Source organism: Sceloporus occidentalis, unplaced genomic scaffold (assembly GCF_023333645.1).
Source record: "Sceloporus occidentalis isolate IW3139 unplaced genomic scaffold, rSceOcc1.0.p SCAF_92, whole genome shotgun sequence".
In the NCBI taxonomy this organism is placed as follows: domain Eukaryota; kingdom Metazoa; phylum Chordata; class Lepidosauria; order Squamata; family Phrynosomatidae; genus Sceloporus; species Sceloporus occidentalis.
In genome coordinates this window covers 2211047-2229217 of record NW_028317072.1, presented here as the reverse complement: position 1 = coordinate 2229217, position 18171 = coordinate 2211047, and the positions used below count along the sequence as shown (strand labels likewise).

At 40.3% G+C, this 18171-nt stretch overlaps 1 protein-coding gene across 3 annotated transcripts in view; it reads right to left on the bottom strand.

Annotated features, from left to right (window-relative positions):
- The window catches only part of NEURL1B (neuralized E3 ubiquitin protein ligase 1B), a 75169-nt gene that overhangs the window by 39593 nt on the left and 17405 nt on the right, over positions 1–18171 (bottom strand). The window contains exon 1 of one of the 3 annotated variants that reach the window (XM_089496692.1): positions 7372–7509. The exons of the other annotated variants lie outside the window; for them this stretch is intronic. Coding sequence (XP_089352818.1) covers positions 7372–7399 — 28 coding nt within the window. The 5' untranslated portion in view covers positions 7400–7509. Of the gene's footprint in view, positions 1–7371; positions 7510–18171 lie in introns of those variants that run through there. 3 annotated transcript variants of the gene reach the window in all.

Below are 18171 nucleotides of genomic sequence, written 5' to 3'. Positions count from 1 at the left end.
AGACTGTACCTCTCCTCACTTTAGTAAGGGGGCAGCCAATGACCTTCCCAGCAGTTAAAGGGAAATGCATCGCACTGTCATTCATACCCTGGTGCTTGGAGATATGAAATTCACCCTACCTCGCAGGAAAGGGAGCCATTCTACTTTTCCCAAATACCTGTCATAGTTTGAAATGAAAGAAGAAGAGAACACAGGAAGCTTTTGTTCTTAGACAAATTGACTCTAGCGTTAGTCTTCAATATAATATTAAAAGAGATAATGTCTTCAAAGATTTTGTGTTCATCATTAAAGGTGGGTGGTATACTAGTATCCAAAACCAGTGTGGTACAGTGGTTTGAGTGTTGGACTAGGACTTCAGAAGACCAGGGTTCCAATGCATACTCAACTGTGGAAAATCCAAGACATGATTTTTGGTAAGTCATACTCTTTCAGTCTGAGGAAGGCAATGGCAAACTCCTTCTGAAAAATCTTACTAAGAAAACCCTGTAATAGGTTCACTTTAGAGAGGCCACAAGTTAGAAATGATTTGAAGACACAACAACATTACTATCCATGAAACACTATTCTGTGTTATGTTACTGCACCACAAAAATGCATGATAGGCCTTGGCCCGAATTCCTTCTGCTTTACTGCTGTTGCCTTACACCTAGCTCATGAACTTTCCTTTTCTCTCAGAGGATATCAACTAATTTTTTTTTACTAAAGTTTGGCTGAAGTTACTAAAAGATGCTGCTAAATTCAGTTGTAACAGCTAGTATCACTCCCCAAATGATTCATTATATTTCTATTATTTTCTATTAATTATATAATGATAAATCATATTAACCAAGATATTAATATAACTGAAAAACATTTTCAAAAGACCAGAACTATGATAAGACAACATTTTAAGGTAATAACAAATGGCATAGAAACAAGAATATCAATAGTGCTTATGTCACTTTGTGTTTATAAGAACATCTGCAGAAGATTTTACTTTAGATCAGATGCAAGGGCCTTCAGTGCTGCTCCTTTCCCACATCCCAAACAATATTGTACCAGCATGCTCCATTTTGTTCCATCATTCAGATGTAGCAGCCATGGAAAGGGTGTGTTCACTTGTAAAACATTTCATATACTGATATGATGTTTGCTACTGAGGCAGGAACAAGGAAAGAATTTTGTTGTCTGTAGAAGGCAGGAAATCCACTCCATCCCTATAGACCTAAAGGGAACTACATTACAGTGACTAACTGTTAAAGACTAATAGTTAAATAATGTTAGATAATGACCAAAAGGGGGATGGAACTTTGGAATACTTTAAAATAAAGGAGACACAGCATGGCCAAGGAAAATGAAGAACCAAAACTAGAGGGCAGGGGTTCATATTGTACTGTAGTTACTGATCCCTTGAAGAGATCTAGCCAGGCCACTCTCTCAAAGCCTCAAAGGTAGAGAAACTTTGGAAATCCCAATGTTTTTGAGGACAATTGCCTTACTCTCTTACTACCAACCACACTAACTGGGGCTTTGGTTTTACAATTCAGAAATATCTGGATGACCAAAGGTTCTTCACCTTTGGTCCTCCAGATATTTCTGAATAGTAAAACCAAAGCCCCAGTTAGTGTGGTTGGTAGTAAGAGAGTATGGCAGTTGTCAACAAAAACATTGGGATTTCACCTCTAACTCTTCATAAGCAGCCAATAAAATGGAGGCAATATGGAATGTTTAGCATTTCTATATCGAGTGTTCCTCACACATTATAATTCTTGTAGCACTGCTGCAAGTCAGTAATGTCCATGATCAAGTAAACCAGCCTTATTCCCATACTGCAGGCAAGGGCCTGAGTGGGATAAAAAGAGGCTCGTCTAAAGTCGTCAGCTGAATTAATGTCAGGAGTAAGATTTGAACCATGTACTCATGTGGTTTTTGTACCAATAACACATCATTCACCTCATGTCACCCTGAACTAATACATTCCACGCACCCACTGCTAACTTTTGTCACTGTCAGAACTAAAAAAACCTTCGGGGGGGAAGAAGCTTTCTGTAAAGTGTCATTTACCTTTATAGCATAATAGAAATCAGGCCTTTTGTTTTCAAAGTTTAGAGTAAGTGTGAATCTTTATGTAGCCAGAATGGCCCCATCTGTACACATGAGGTAGCGGTCACTGGAGGTGGAAGACGCTGCAAGACTTGCAGGCATACAAACTGAATGGGTGGAGGAAGTTACTGCTAAAAATGGACTACAGCCACAGTATGATGGCTGGTTGCTAAGAAGGAATGGAATGGAGTATTCTTATAGAAGGGCAGAGCTGCATGATTGGAACACTAAACAGAACAACTCCATGCTGCAATGTATTGATGTGGGTTCCACTTGTAAATATTAGCTAAGAAACACTTTTCATACTGTGACAAATGATGGCAGGGATGCAATGTTAGGAATTCCTGTGCTCAATCTTGCTGTTGTAAAATATTTATTAGCTTCCTGCTTGTGGCATTTCTAAAGTCAACAAACCTTTCTTTTAAGTACCTAACAAGGTGGTCAGAATGCCCAGCTGTTTGCTGGAGAGAACCTGTAATGAATCAAAAGATTTAAGCTTTTCGTGTGTGTGTGTGTGTGTGTGTGTGTGTAAATATGCCACTTCTCTCGGTTTCAGTTCACATCTATTAAAAAAGTAAGATTGGTGATCCATTTCATGAAACTTACCTAAAGACAGAGCTGAAGGTCCCAAGACATTAAGACTGCACTGTAGCCCAGTATTGTATATCACCTACTTAAGAAAACTTTCCTGGCCAGACCCTCCCCAAACCTGAAAAAAACATAATTCACTCATGCTCATTTTCTGTGGCAGAATGGACCTCCTTCTCACCACACAATTAAAGTATGTTGGTGGGCATTTTGTACAATTCTGGCAACAGTGTCACAATTGTAACTAAGCAGCAATCGTGAATACAGAACAGTTACAAATAAGTAACCAAATTTACTGGGCAGCAGTTGCATACTGCCAGCAATCAGAGCACAGGTGAATGGTGTTTCCATCAGTGGTGGTGGGGGGGGGGGGTTTCAAGCCAGGAGAGAGGTTAGTATACTTAACTAAGTGGCTGATGTAGTGTACTGGCTGTAATGTTATAGATCAGTAATTCTTAAGTTATCTGATGTCATGGACTGCCAATTTTTTACTTTCTGCCATGGAGCTATACTATATTTGTGCCATATTATTGTTAATATCCTCATTGTTTCCTGCAAACTCTGCAAAACTGCAGCTGCTGCCTCATGCACCAGCAAGGATCCAAGGACGAACACTCTAGATAGAACTGCTATAGGCAATTTATCACTGAGAAAACCTCTGTGAATTTAATGGGACGTACTTCTAAGCAATCATGCATGGGAGTGCAGCATAAAAATATCAGCCATTAACAGTCATTCTGCTGCAGACATGTGTACTTGATTCTTCAAGGCCAGACATTTTGCTGCCTAAAGAGCTACATGGTTTTTCCCTTCACATTTTATGCACAAAAGCCAACTGGTTGGGAAAGTAATGCTTTTTTCAAGTCTGCTGATGGAAGACCATCATCCACCACACCTAGACACAAAGCAAGCTGTATGGTGCATGACTCTTTCAGACTTTCAGTACTTTTCTGATGCCTCTCAGCATCCATTCTCTGATTATAGGGCCAGCCTCAGGCTTGAGACAGAAAAAGAGAATATTTGTATGTGTTCATTCAGGATCCAAACTACTTTTCTCCATGACAGTTTGAAGTATGTATGTTATTGTACATAAAGGAGCCTGCTCCATTTTGGTGCCCTCCAAAGGCATTGGACTACACACGGGGCCCTTCTGGGGCTGATGGTGAAGGCAGGAGCCCACCATCAAATATGAAGTGCTCCCAGCTGAGAGAGGCTGACTATAGTTTTGTGACTAAGCAAGGGGAGGCATGACAAGTCTCTTCCTGATAATTACAAGAGTGCAAACTCTCTTTTATCTAGCCAGTTCTAAGTAGGTTTATTATTGTTATTTTATACCAAGAGCAACTTTGTTAAGCAGTAGACTCAACAGAGGCTTCTTTCTAGAGAATTGTTACAAATTCCGTAATGGAACAGGGGCCTCTTGAACAATTTTGTTTCCAACAGTCTTGGACACAGAGTGGTGCTGGATTGTGGTCTGCTGTTTTACTTCTTATTTATACATGGTTTAAATAAGGTTCTGGCAAAGCAGAAGGAAAATGTTTGTGTAAGAATGCATGGGTGAAGCTAAATAATCACTGGCCGGCTCTTCATAAAATATTCATTTTATTTTTACACAGATACTGTGAACTAAAGTATACATTTCAAAAATAATTTATAATGAACCCAGAGGGGGGCAGTGAGAGAGGAGAGTCAGAAATTGTTTATAACTAATTCAGAGAGGATTTTTTTTGTTTATTATAAATATTACTCTGTGTATGTGTGTGTGTGTGTGTGTGTGTGTTTGTAATACAACTATTACAACATAGTTATTGTATAATTATAGGGATCTTATTTCTGTTTGGCCTTTTAACCTCAAAGACCCCAGGATTCTTCACAAAATATTACCCCAAATGTAAAATTCAAACAAACAAACAAACAAAAAATACAACTTACAAAAGATCATGAAAACAACGTCCAATAGCTTAGCAACATTATTTTGTTTATCATACTACTCGGTGGTTCAGAAAGGGATCATTTTCTTGGAAAATGTCTGTCCTTTGTAGAATTCAGAACATAGTTAAGATTTAGTTTAACAACTGCAATTCAGTAAAGAATTTAACAGATCTCTCTGCAAAAAGCAAAAAGAGATCTTACCCTTCAGACCAAGTTACTCTACTCACAAACTAACAATACAATATACAGTTTACATGGAATACATGACTGGGGAAGAGGATTTATTGAACACAACAATTTTATATCAAAAAATAAAGTGTTGTCCCTCTGGGCTGTCTTGCATTTCCCCTCATAATTTTTATAATGGACATTCTTGCATTCAAGAATGTGCAGCCATATTTTAGAGCTACCCAAATGAGATTAATTCACATGCAACTGAGATGGAGAGTTTGTTATAAGACAAGGATGAAATGCATGCAAACTCAGCTCCACAAATAGTACATAGGCAGGAAAACATAGAAAATTACTGTGCATGCTCCTGACACCCCCAAAGAGAGAGTCCTGTGCCACTCTAGGTTGTATCCAGCGCTGGCCAAAGCAAACAGAATGGTAAACTGCTAGTGAAATGATGAAACTGCCTCCTTTCTGTGCATAAAATCTGCTCCAGAGAGTTGTGGACTCACTGGTGGGGTATAGAATCATAGAATCACAGAGTTGGAAGAGACCACAAAGGCCATCCAGTCCAACTCTCTGCCATGCAGGAACTCACAATGAAAGCACCCCTGACAGATGGCCATCTAGCCTGTTTAAAAGACCTCCAAAGAAGGAGTGTGTTCCACTGTTGAACAGCTCTTACTGTCAGGAAGTTCCTCCTAATGTTGAGGTGGAATCTCCTTTCCTGTAGCCTGCATCCATTGTTCTGGGTCCTATTCTCTAGAAGCAGAAAACAAGCAGAAAACTCTAGTAGGAGAAAAAAAGCTTGCTCCATCCTTCATATGACACCCCTTCAAATACTTAAACAGGGCTATCATATCACCTCTTAATCGTCTCTTCTCCAGGCTAAACATATCAAGTTTCCTAAGTCTCTCCTCATAGGGCATGGTTTCCAGACCATTCACCATTTTAGTTGCCTTCCTCTGGACACATTCCAGCTTATCAACATCCTTTTTCAATTGTGGTGCCCAGAACTGGACACAGTATTCCAGGTGGGGCCTGACCAAAGCAGAATAGAGTGCCACTATTACTTGCCTTGATCTAGACACTATACTTCTATTGATGCAGCCTAAAAACACATTGGTCTTTTTAGCAGCCACATCACACTGTTGACTCATGTTAAGTTGTGGTTTACTAGGGCTCCTTGATCCCTTTCACATGTAGTCTTGTTAAGCCAGGTGTCCCCCCTCCCATTCTATATCTATGCATTTTATTTTTTTCTGCCTAAGTGTAGTACCTTACATTTCTCTATGTTGACATTCATTTTGTTAGTTTTGACCCAGTTTTCTAATCTATTAAAGTAATTTTGAATATTGATCCTCTCCTCTGGGGTATTAGCTACTCTTCCTAATTTGGTGTCATCTGCAGATTTGATAAGCATACCCTCTATTCTTTCATCCAAGTTGTTGATAAAGATATTGAATAGCACTGGTCCCAGGACAGAACCATGTCGAACCCTAGTGGTCACTTCTCTCCAGGATGAAAAGGAGCCATTGCTGAGCATCCTTTGGGTTCAGCCAGTCAACCAATTACAAATCCACTTTACAGTTGCATTGTATAGCCCACATTTTACTATCTTGTTTTCACGAATATCATGGAGGACCTTAATGAAATCAAGATATGCTATATCTACATGACTTGTTTTTGAGAAACCCATGTTGACTTTTTGTGATTATGGCATTCCCTTCTAAATGGTCACAGACTCTCTGTTTAATGATCTGATCTAGAATCTTTCCTGGTATAGATGTCAGACTAACTGGACAATAATTGTTGGGATCCTCTTCCTCCCCCCCCCCCCCTTTTGAAGATGGGGACGTTTGCCCTCCTCCAGTCTGCTGGGACTTCTCCTGTTCTCCAGGGGTTCACAAGGATTATTGCCAATTGCTCTGAAATTACATTTGCCAGTTCTTTTAATACCCTTGGATGTAGTCCATCTGGTCCCAGAATCTTAAATTCATTTAGATTAACCATATATTCCTATACTATCTCTTTACTGATTTTGTGCTGTGTTTCCCCTATTGTGTCCTCTGCTCCATTTCCCTCAGTTTGAGCACCTTTTTCTTTTTCTGAGAAGATTGAGGCAACGAAGGTGCTGAGTAGTTCTGTGCACTGAATGATGCATGGGGGAAGAAAGTAAGTGGAAGTCTCAGTTCTTGAGCAGGATTCCATTCTCACTGGATGCAAATCTGATGGAGTGAGCTCTAGTCCACAAAAGTTCACTCCCCCAAAAAATTGTCATTCCAGGTGCCACAAGGCTCCTTTGGTTCTTTCTGTGGCTACAGACAGATATAGCTACCCCTTTGGAGTTTGCCACCAAGAAGTAACTTATGTCAGAGTTAGATAAATCAAGATAAGGAAGAGGAAAACCTTGGGTGGACAACCTGTGACCTCAAGAAGTTGTTTAGTTGCCTTTCCCTTCTCTCACCATTGGCCATTTTGACTAAGATTTATGGGAACTGCTGTCCAACTTCTGGAGGGTGACAAGTTGCCCACATCTGATATACATAGCTACTGGATGAAATAGGTCTTTCACAGCACAGGCCTAAGCAAACTTACTTGGACGTTCCAATGTGTTTGGTGGCATTTTTGTTCAAGTATTCACAGGACTGCAGCCTTATAATCTTCCTTCATACCTAACTTAAACTTCTCAGCCTTTGGGGCAGGATGCAAAGTCCATTTATTTTCAGAGGCTGGATGAAGCTCTGCTTGTGCCAAATGGAAGACTCTTGTTGGGAGGTGAAGGGAAAAAACATATCTAAGAGAATTCAGAACAAACAGAAAATCACTATTCCCAAGGCACTGGGATGAAAGCTATCCCTATAAAGTTAAAAAAAAAGAAACAGTCTCTCTTTGTCGGTGTAAAAAAACAACAACAACCATGAGAGTTGCTAAAGTTTCAGGCACAGACTGTGCTTTCCCTAAAGAGAGCCATTTGTTGCAATGGCTCTTGTACAAACATTCTATTAAGATTGCCTACTTTGCCAATGGAGATGGAGATGGTTAATCTTACACTTGGTAGGATCCTGGTTTATTAAAGCTTAATTGAAATAAAAATGGAAGGGGAGAGACAACTGCTCTATGGACTGTTTCTCTAGCTTGAGAGTCATTTAGAGTTGTGGAAACAAACACTAACGCATCACAAACTGCACTTGCAAAAGCCTCACTGAGAAGGATACAAACCCCAGTATTGTCGCTATGAGAATACATGAGTTCACACCCCATCATGTGACACCATCAGAGGAGGTGACACTCAAATGACGGTCTATGTCACAGCATGACACAATTAGTTGTGTGCCTCCCTATACCCAGTGTACAATCTCCAAATAAAATACACAAAAAGGAATCTGTTTCCCTGCAGATGTCCAGGTAGATTTATCATTCAAAGTGTGTGTGGAAGGTTGGGAACACAGAAGAGAAGTGTTCGATTATGCCATGCAAAGCTGTAGGATGGGGCATCCCTTGTTATCACAACACCCTTGTCTTGGCAGCAACAATGGACTGATTCACCACCACCAGATTTGAGGAAAGGATGCAAAAATCTCTCCAAGCTGTTAACTGATGTTAATGTGGTTGGGCCAGACACCTTCCAACAGGTAGGGTGGCATCAGCTCCTCACCTACCAAAAATCTGGCCTTGGAAGGGGATAGAGCTCTCTCTTGATGCCTACTTTCTTCATAGAATCCTTCAAAATGAAAGAAAGGAGAAGGGGGTGCTTATCTTTGGAATGAGGGCCTGTGGGGGAAAGGAATGACTGGCAACACCTCTTGCGCTTCCAAAGGGACCCAGCTGAGAAAGAAAAGGGTGGTGGTTCTGACAGGTACTGGGCCAGGGTGCCAATCAGCTCTGAAAGGGGCTGCAAACCCCATGTAGCCCTTCCTTTTCCCATCTAGAAACCCCCTCAGTGTCCACAAGAGAGGCATGCCGCCTGCCTGCTTCTTCTGAAGTACAGTCAGCCCTCTGTATCCACAGATTCCACAGATTCAATATCTATATATATTTCCAGAAAGCAAACATGATTTTGCCATTTTATATAAGGGACACCATTTTACTGTGCTGTTGCATTTAATGGGATTTGAGCATCCACAAATTTTGGTATCCATGGGGGGTCCTAGAACCAAACCCCAGTGGATACAAAGGGACAACTGTAATCCTGCTCAAACTAATGAGAAAGCTGGTTCCCCTGTCCAATTGCTTCCCCCGAGGTCACCTTCATCAGGTTCATGGAAGCCAACTCCCCCTCTTCCAGTTTCCTCCCCACCCAGGGAAGCCCATTGAGAATTATAAGCACCAGTGGCTCATCAAATCTCTCCCCCCCCCCCCCGCCCCCATTTCCAACTGAATTCCCTTCTGGTTAATGGATGGCCATTCACACATTCTTTTTCTTCCAAAGTACTCCCTCTCAGGACTACTGTGGCAACACCTTATTTCTCTACAATGGAACTGCAGTCTCTTTTCTCTTTCACTTTCAGATTTTGAGTAGTCAGTGTGAAGAAATATGAACATAGGCCTGTTACAGACTGCCAAAATAAAGCTGCTTCGGGTCTCTTTGGAGGTATGCTATTTAAATGATGCATGGGTCCTAAGAGTCCAGAGGTCGCACCAAAGCCACACTCCATTCCTAAGCACCGGAGTGCAGCTTTGGTGCAGCTTCTGGATTCTTAGGGTGCATGCATCATTTAAACAGCACACCTCCAAAGAGACCCGAAGCAGCTTTATTTTGGCAGTCTGTAACAGGCCATAGTACTAGATACACTAGTGGTTCTCAAACTGTGGGACAGGATCATTGTGGAAGTGGGAGAGTTGATCAAGGGGACACACGAGACTTGGAGGCCCTAATCCAATTTGTTTTCTTCGAAAACTTTTTATGTGTCAGATTTACACATGCATTGAATTAAATATTTGATTTACTGAAATAAAATTCTTCTAATTTGAATTTCCTTATAAAACATTAAAATATGAATATACATGCATGTGCAAATGAAAACATGCACACTAAATAATTACACACACACACACACACAGACTTTAAGGGGGGGATGACATCCTCAGATAGATGTAAAGGGGGGGGGGGGTTCCCAAGGGTAAAAAGTTTGCGTACTACTGGTATACCCTAAAGGTACCAGATCCTATCTGGTCTTGGAAGCTAAGCATGGTCAGCCCTGATTAGTACTCAGATGGGAGACCACCAACGAATAGCAGGTCCTGTCAACTATATTTCAGAGGAAGGAAATGGCAAAACCACCTCTAAGGATCACCATAAATTGACAGGTGATTTGAAGGCGCATACATACACAGAGTATTCCCATCCTTCACTCTACTAACTATTGCTGATCCACTTTCACACCAATATTCCCCTTTTCTTTTCCTAACACAACAACAACAACAAAAACATTCACCACTACCCCTAATGCCTCCCAAAGAAGGCTAAGATCCTTTAAATATTTCATAAGCCTCTGATACATCATAATAATAATTAAGACCACAAGTTAGAAAGCCTGAAGCCCAATCCTTAGCTTAGATATAAATTTTCTGGCTGACATTAGGCATGTCACTATATTTCAGTAACATCCTAGGCAACCTGAGATAGGTGAAACTCAAAGATTATTTTTCAAAGTGATAAGCATTTCTTTTTTTAAAAAACCCTTCTTTAAAAGAACTAATGATCAAGGATGTCTAATCTTCCTTCCTTGTCTGGATTACAATTGCTTTCTTTCCAAGTTTGGTACTGCTGATCACTGCTGATTAACAGCCTGTCATGGATCTTGAAAACTGAGTTGACAGAAGGTAACTTTCACAGCTTCACTATACCTAGCAACTCCTCTCCAAGCCTCCCTGTGAAAAGCCTCTCCTGAATATCAGGATCAAAAATCAGGAGGGGGAAAGGATGTCTCTGCCTGGTTTTCAGCATTTTCACTTTTCCCTCCACCAAACCACCATCCACCTTATTCAAGAGGACTTCTTTTCAGAGAGGCTAAGGGCAGATATGAATGGAAAAACCACCTCCCATCAACCACTTTCTTCTTAGGATTTAAGACCTTGGGTTCCTAGGTTTGATTTCCAAGTGAACATAGACAGGCTGTTAATAGCACCATGTGAGAAAAGCCTGAAGAAGTCAAGACTTTGGGGGTCAAGGCACTGTCTCTGATGGTGTCATTTGCATAGGGTGAACTCTTTGCTTTTGGTGACACAATGCTCTTTACTTTAAATGGCCCACACACATACTTAGGGCCATGTGCTATTTTAGTTTAGATGAAATTTCAAAAACAGGCAAGTATCAGGGTGTGATTTTCTTGCCAGGATAACAGTTTAAGCTGTATCACTACACATGAGCTGGTTGTTCTAGGTTTCAACCAGTCTTAGTATACAGTCAAATACTGCAAACATTCTTCTGAAATATATTTTATCATTTGAGAGGCTAAAGATAACTGCCTGAAGGAAAGGTGTTCCTTGTAGAAACTGCCAATTTTCAGAGGAAGGTTGTTAGGCAATACTGCACTGCTGTTGCACCTCTGGGACGTGAGATCTCGGCTGTTCCCTCGCACAGAGTTAATAAAACAAAGTATGAACTGCCGACAAACATTTATGCTGTTCAGACAAAATGTGTCAGTGCTTTTAAAACAAAATGAATGAAGAACCTCAGTTGATCTCAGGAAGAGAATCATAACCCCCTTGACAGCCATTTTAAGATGTCTAGGGAGGTGTATGGATTACGATTCATTTTGCATGAGTCTGTGACAAATTAATCCAAATTTAACTTCCAGGACAGGAAAATGCCAACACCCATTATGCAAACTCAGAAATAGTTGCTTATCTTGCAGAATATATTCTACTAGCCCTTGGGAAGACATTAAAGCTGTGCCCCTTGACCAATGAAAGGAGGTAGTCCCTCCCTAAGTATTGCCCAAATCCTTTAAACAAGGAATGGGATTTGTGTAGTCTTCTAGAAGTTGTAGGGTTCCAAGTCCCAGCCATTGGGAGGGCTTCATGGTTCCCAACATAACAAATGGTGCAGAACACTGGCAGTCCAACCATATCTGGAGGGGCACAGTTTGTCCACTTCTACTTTGAAGAGGGGGAAAAATGAGACCCTTTCAAATGTTAAAGTATTGTTTCCTGCTTGGTATAATGAAACCTGTCATCTCTGCCTCCCAATTCAAAAGGCACACAACATACATTCTGCGTATACTGCCAAACTGTGGCCAGTTAAGAAAACAGCCAACCAGATTCAAATACAAGATGACAGTTACAGCAGCCCTAGCCAATTGTTTGCACTCTAATCTAACACTCTTAACCTCTCCATATGTGCTTGGAAGGAAGGCCCATTAGTTTAACTTCAACGTGGTGCCAAGCATATGTGCTTGCATCTACAAACTCATTAACTTGTATTTCTGGACGGGGTACATTTACTTCAGGAGGTATTTCAGATAAACTCTAGTTATAATAAATATAAATACACACTAGGATATTTATTCTCCCAGGCATTAGTAATTTTTCTTCATCTTCTCAGAAGTCTCTGGCCCTAGGTCAGGGACGTAGCCAAGGGGGGGGGGATCTTGGGGTCTGGACCCCCCCCCTTCCATTAGAAAAATGAATGGTGTGTGCTGCTGCACTGCCGCACCCAAGCCCCATTATAATGGTGACACTTAGTCTGGACCCCCCCTTCCTAAAATCCTGGCTACGTCCCTGCCTAGGTTTTCATCGTTTGTTTTGTTTCATCTTCCTTCTGCCACTGAACCTAAGGCTATATGTTTGTAAAAAGTACTACAAATAGTAGTTACTGTTTAAAGCATCAGGTAGGCTTAAGAAGATTTCATGGTGTAGCAGAGAAGGGGGAAAGTACAGCAGGGAAAGAATCTGTATACCTGATGCTACAAGACTGTTAACTTTCATTGCAGAGGTACTGGTAATATATGGGGCCAGACCTCCAATTAATCTCTTCAAATGCATGCAGAGCTCCTTCTCCCACATTGTCTGTAACTAGTCTAGAACCCCTACACACAAATATGCTGAGTAAATAGGTCTAGATGTTATAGCTTGAGGCACACATCAGCAGCCCTACAAAAAGGCTATTTCCTATATCCTCTATGTGACCATTTTAATAATCTGGAGCTAGTCATATTTTGAATAGACGTACTGAAATTAGTGAGATTTAAATTAGTCACTACTAATTTAAGAGGCATTACTTTCAAAAGGTCTGTTTTATGTATGGCTGACTCTGGATCCAGCTAAACATCTGTATTTTTCTTTGGGTGGAAATCTTTAAGGAACATTTTCTTCTTGACTAGGGTGTTCTTTTTAAAGCTTTTTTGATCTTGGTCATCTGAAAATGCATACTGTTTGCTCAGAAATAACATGTTCAGTAATTTACAGTAGGCAACCTTCTAAATGATTTTATGTCCCCAATTTTATTTTATTTTAACTACCTGCTCATCTTGTACCTCAAAACTACACATCAATCCATTAAAATACATGCAGAATTATTTGCTGTGTATATATGTACAGTAGTTATGTAAAGAATTTTATGGAGAAACAAGATTTCCAGATTTACTAATCTAAATACTTTAGAGTTTTAAATTAACTACTGTAAAATAGTCTATGAACAGAAAATTATTCAAATTAACTTAATGCAAAGCAATTTAGGAAACAGGCCACAAGAAATTCTTGTCGCATTATATTCATCTGTGAACTAACTCATTTCTCAGAAGCCTAGTTGACAGATGAGTAGAGACTGATGACTCCTGACAGACATGCAAGTGATAAATCTTTTCACTTAGAAAAAAACCTGCATACTGTAGGGCAAGACAGTTTTCATAAGCATCACACTCCCACATGCACAACACAAAACAAACAAGACACCTGGGGTGCAGGGGGAAGAATCAAGAATTTGCAGACTGCTGGATCACCTAAAAGCTATTTCCCTTAGAAATACTGAGTTGTATTTTGGGAAATGTTTTAAAATGGAAAGAGCAAAAAAGGAAAGACATCCTTAACAATAAAGCATCATCACTAAAAAAAAATAAAAGAAATCCACACATTAGAAACCCTAACTGAATATTTCATGGGTATGCTTGTGGGTCACTTAAGAATTAAACAGCCTAAGAAGAAGCTCGCATATCTTCTTCACAGTCACTGAAACAAAAAGCTCACTGGCATCACTGTAGTGCAGAGAGCACTCAGCCAGCCAATTGCAGTTTTGGATTTGTGCTGAGAGCCAGTGGTATTAGTTAGTGTTGACACTAACTAGCACTACTGATGTTCATGCTGGACTAAGACTCTGAAGACCAGAGTTTGATTCTCCACTGGGCCATCAACCCCACTGGATGACTTTCTGCAAATCATGTGCTCTGAGCCTCAAGGGAAGGCAATAGAAAACCCTTTCTGAACAAATCTTGCAAAGAAAACCCCATGATAGAGTTGGCTTAGGGTTACCATAAGTCAAAAGCTACTTGAAGGCAAACAACAACAAATGAGATCAGACCAGAAGTGCTGCTGTGCCACTCAGGGAGCTGCCTGTGGAAATAGGTCTCAGAGACCTCCTTGTGCAAGCTCATTAAATGTACAGGTATTGAAGCAAGTGGCATTGCACTACTGTAGAGCTCCTACAAGACCCTGCCATACAAGATATAAGGTACTAAGGTCAGGGTGGGAAAGTGTGTATGAATGTACTTAATCAGAATTCAATCAGAAGTCTTAAGTATAATTAATGTATGTGAAATTACTCATGCAAATGAAATGAGTAAGGATGTAAACAAAGCCCTTTCAATTTGCAAAGTTTTTATTTGGAAACTGGCTCATACCAATAGCCACCATTCTCACAATTTTCTCAGTGTTTTAATTTTTATATTCCCTTTTTTGTCTTTGGTTTCTGTTAAGGATTTTAGGTCTAGAGTCCTATACCACTTCTGTGGGAGGATGCCCCACTAAACTTACTTCTACTTACTTCTGAGTAGACACTATAATGATCCCTCCATATTCTCTGTCAGTGAATGTGGAAAAACCACAAATAAAAAAACACAATTATTTTTATATAAGAGAACAACTCTCTAGGAATCTCCAACTCCTCCACTGCAACTCTATAGTCAACATCTGCTAGACACTGATCACAAAATCATGCTTGAGGACCTACAAATACCTAGAGAAGTGTTTTCTCTAGGAACTTCTAGGTTCTCCAGCACAACTCCATGGTCAACTTCTGGCAGAGTTGCGCTGGAGGACCTAGAGATTCCTAGAGAGAACGTATTAAAACCACAAATAATCAAATCCACAGAAGTCAAAGCCACAAATGTGAAGGCCAGTTGTACTAAGAGCACACTATAAAGCTTTTTAAGTCATACATCTAGGCACAATTAATGGTTCTCAAAATATATGTAATGGCAAGGTTAAACACAAGGAATGGAGGAGAGAAGGAAGGATTCCTAAGTAAAGAAAGTGGCAGCTTTGAAACAGCAGCTGCTATCCAACCACTTATATAATGCCTATCTTCATGATTGTCTATATGACATCAACTGCAATAGAAGGTGGAGACCTCCAGGTTTCTCAAAACTGTCACCTACATAGACATCTGATCTGCTCAAAAACAGTGACATGAGTATGACAGTAAATATTTTGATTATATGGAGAAGGAACAAATGACAACATCAGTAATTAACAATGACGTCTGTGAAACAGAAGCAGCAATGAATCTTGCTGGGGCATGTTGGTGGCACAGTTGTTGTGGAGTACCTCCAGTTGAACATGTGTTGCTTATCAGTGCATGAACACTTCTTCTTATCTCTCCTAAATCTTTGTAAAAATTATGCTTCTGCCCCATCAAATATCTGTACAGAAATTCATACTAGTTTTATTCTACAAATACAGCATATTTAAAACATAGTCAGTTCTAAGGGTTCAAGAGCCTTGAGACAGGATCATACAACAACCAGGTTCTGAGTTCCCCAATATTGATTAAGGCAGGGGTCTGGAAGCCACTTCCCCATTATTGTTTTGACTATGACTGCAGTGCATTTTGGAAATAAATGGGGGTAAGGAAGTCATGTGAATCCATTCCACCTGACTAGAGTCAATAGAAAATTACAAGCAATTGAAGAGGAGAAAAAAATCATAAAAGTCAGTATCCCTGTTTATGTGCTTGTGAGAAATTCAGGATGAGCACAGGCATGCTCACACATTGCACTGAGCAGGGCAAGCAGAGCTGTGCTCAACTTGAACCCACAACCAACCATCACCAGCAGCAGTAGCTCCTACGCCAAGACTCCAGCAGAATGTCCTTTCTTGTCATGATCTGCGACTACAACCTAGAATACCTAATAGAAATTAGTCATCTAGTGCCATTTTCTATTGGGGGTCCTGTGCTTTGTTGTCCATGTCCCTCGATGGACTAGAGAGCATTTGCTACTGTCTCCACTACTTTTACCTGGGCCCCAAAGCAAAGTTCTTCAGTATCCATACTGAGGCTTGCAGAAAAACAGCTTTGAACCTTCTACAAGTGTACCAAAAGCCCACAAAATATCAACCCTCTTGAGGTCAAACCATGGGATGCCCAACGTATCTTCAGTCATCAAATCAAGAAGACTGAACAACGTTCTGATGAAAGGGAACAAGTGTTGCTCCCACCCTGACCCAGCCTTACAAATGTTATTGCAATAGTATGGGAGGAAGCCACAGAACCATGATAAAGTATGATGGGTCCCTGTCTTCTTATCAAAGGAAGCAAGGTTAAAGGATGCAATGCCACAAAAAAAAAAAGCCTCAAAGAAAATGGAAACAAGAGAGAAAGGGGCTCTGCAGAGAAAAGACAAGGATTGGGTAAGCTGCCAGGCAAGGGAAGAATGTATTTTTTCTTCAAGACAGAAATCTAGCACTTGTTATCAAAGTTTAAGATTTTGCTTAAAAAAACACAACAATCTGGAAGGAGAGTGCGAAGTGACAGATCACAAGATGCAGTACAGTTTGCTCCCCACCCCTGTGTGAAGATAAGCTGCAGATGGTGTGAAAAAGTGCCATTCTTAGCATACTTTTGCCTGTAATTCTCAAGACACTTCCTTCCAAAAAGTCACTCAAAACCAAAAGGACTTCTCTAGAGAAAATAATTTCATGACTTAAATGAAGTAATCAGCCATTTCATTTTTAAAAAAACTTATGGCCAGTTTATCTTTACTGCTCAAGAACCTAACAAAACTGTTCTCAAAGACCAACACAGCTGATAAGCACTTACAAGGCTAGATGATACAGCAGAACAGAAGATGTGTGGGAGAACCTGGCAGGCTCCCCAAAAGGCACAGGAAAATGTAAGGAACAGAATATATTTCAGATGCTAAGAAATGTTCTAGTAACATATTTCATTGACGTCATTCCCCAAATGTTGTGAATAGCCCCAACAACAACAACAATAACAAAAATCTATGATCAATGAGCATACAGATTTTAGACAGCATATACAGTACATACAGTTTATATATTTGGTATATACAAGGTATAAAAATGAATGATTGATTCCAAAACTAGAAAAATCCATGCTACAGCATTCCTAATTTCAATGTATGGTTGTGAAAGCTGGACAGTGAAGAAACCTGACAGGGAGAAAAATCGCCTCGTATGAAACGTGGTGCTGGAAGAGAGTTCTATGGACAGCATGGACTCCCAAAAAGGCAAATCAGTGGGATTGAAAAGAAGTGAAGCCTGAAACTTTACTAGAGGAAAAAATACTAAAATGAGTCTATCATACTTGAGACAATGATATGGCTCAATGAAAAAAAAATACATTGCTGGGAAAAATGGGAGGCAGTAGGAAAAGAGGAAAACCACATTACAATTTAAAATTGAATTGATCACAGAAGCCACAGCCTTGAGTTTGCAAGACCTGAGCAGGGCTGTTAATGAGCTGGTCTCTTGAAAGTCTCTCATTCATAGGGTCATTGTAAGTCAAAGTCAATTGACAGTAAACAACAACAATGAAGATCTAAAATGTTGTGGTGGTTGTTGTTGTTGCTGCTGCTGCTGAATGCCTTCAAATAATTTCTGGCAACCCTAAAATGAACTATCACTGGGTTTTCCCGACAAGATTTTTTTAGAGGAGGTTTGCCATTGCCATAGTACTGAAGAATAATTGGTACCCCACCTCCACACAAGGCTACTGTGTTTTATCATAGAATCATAGAATCGTAGAGTTGGAAGAGACCACAAGGGCCATCCAGTCCAACCCCCTGCCATGCAGGAACTCTCAGTCAAAGCATCCCTGACAGATGGCCATCCAGCCTCTGTTTAAAGACCTCCAAGGAAGGAGACTCCACTACACTCCAAGGGAGAGTGTTCCACTGTCGAACAGCCCTTACTGTCAAGAGGTTCCTCCTAATGTTG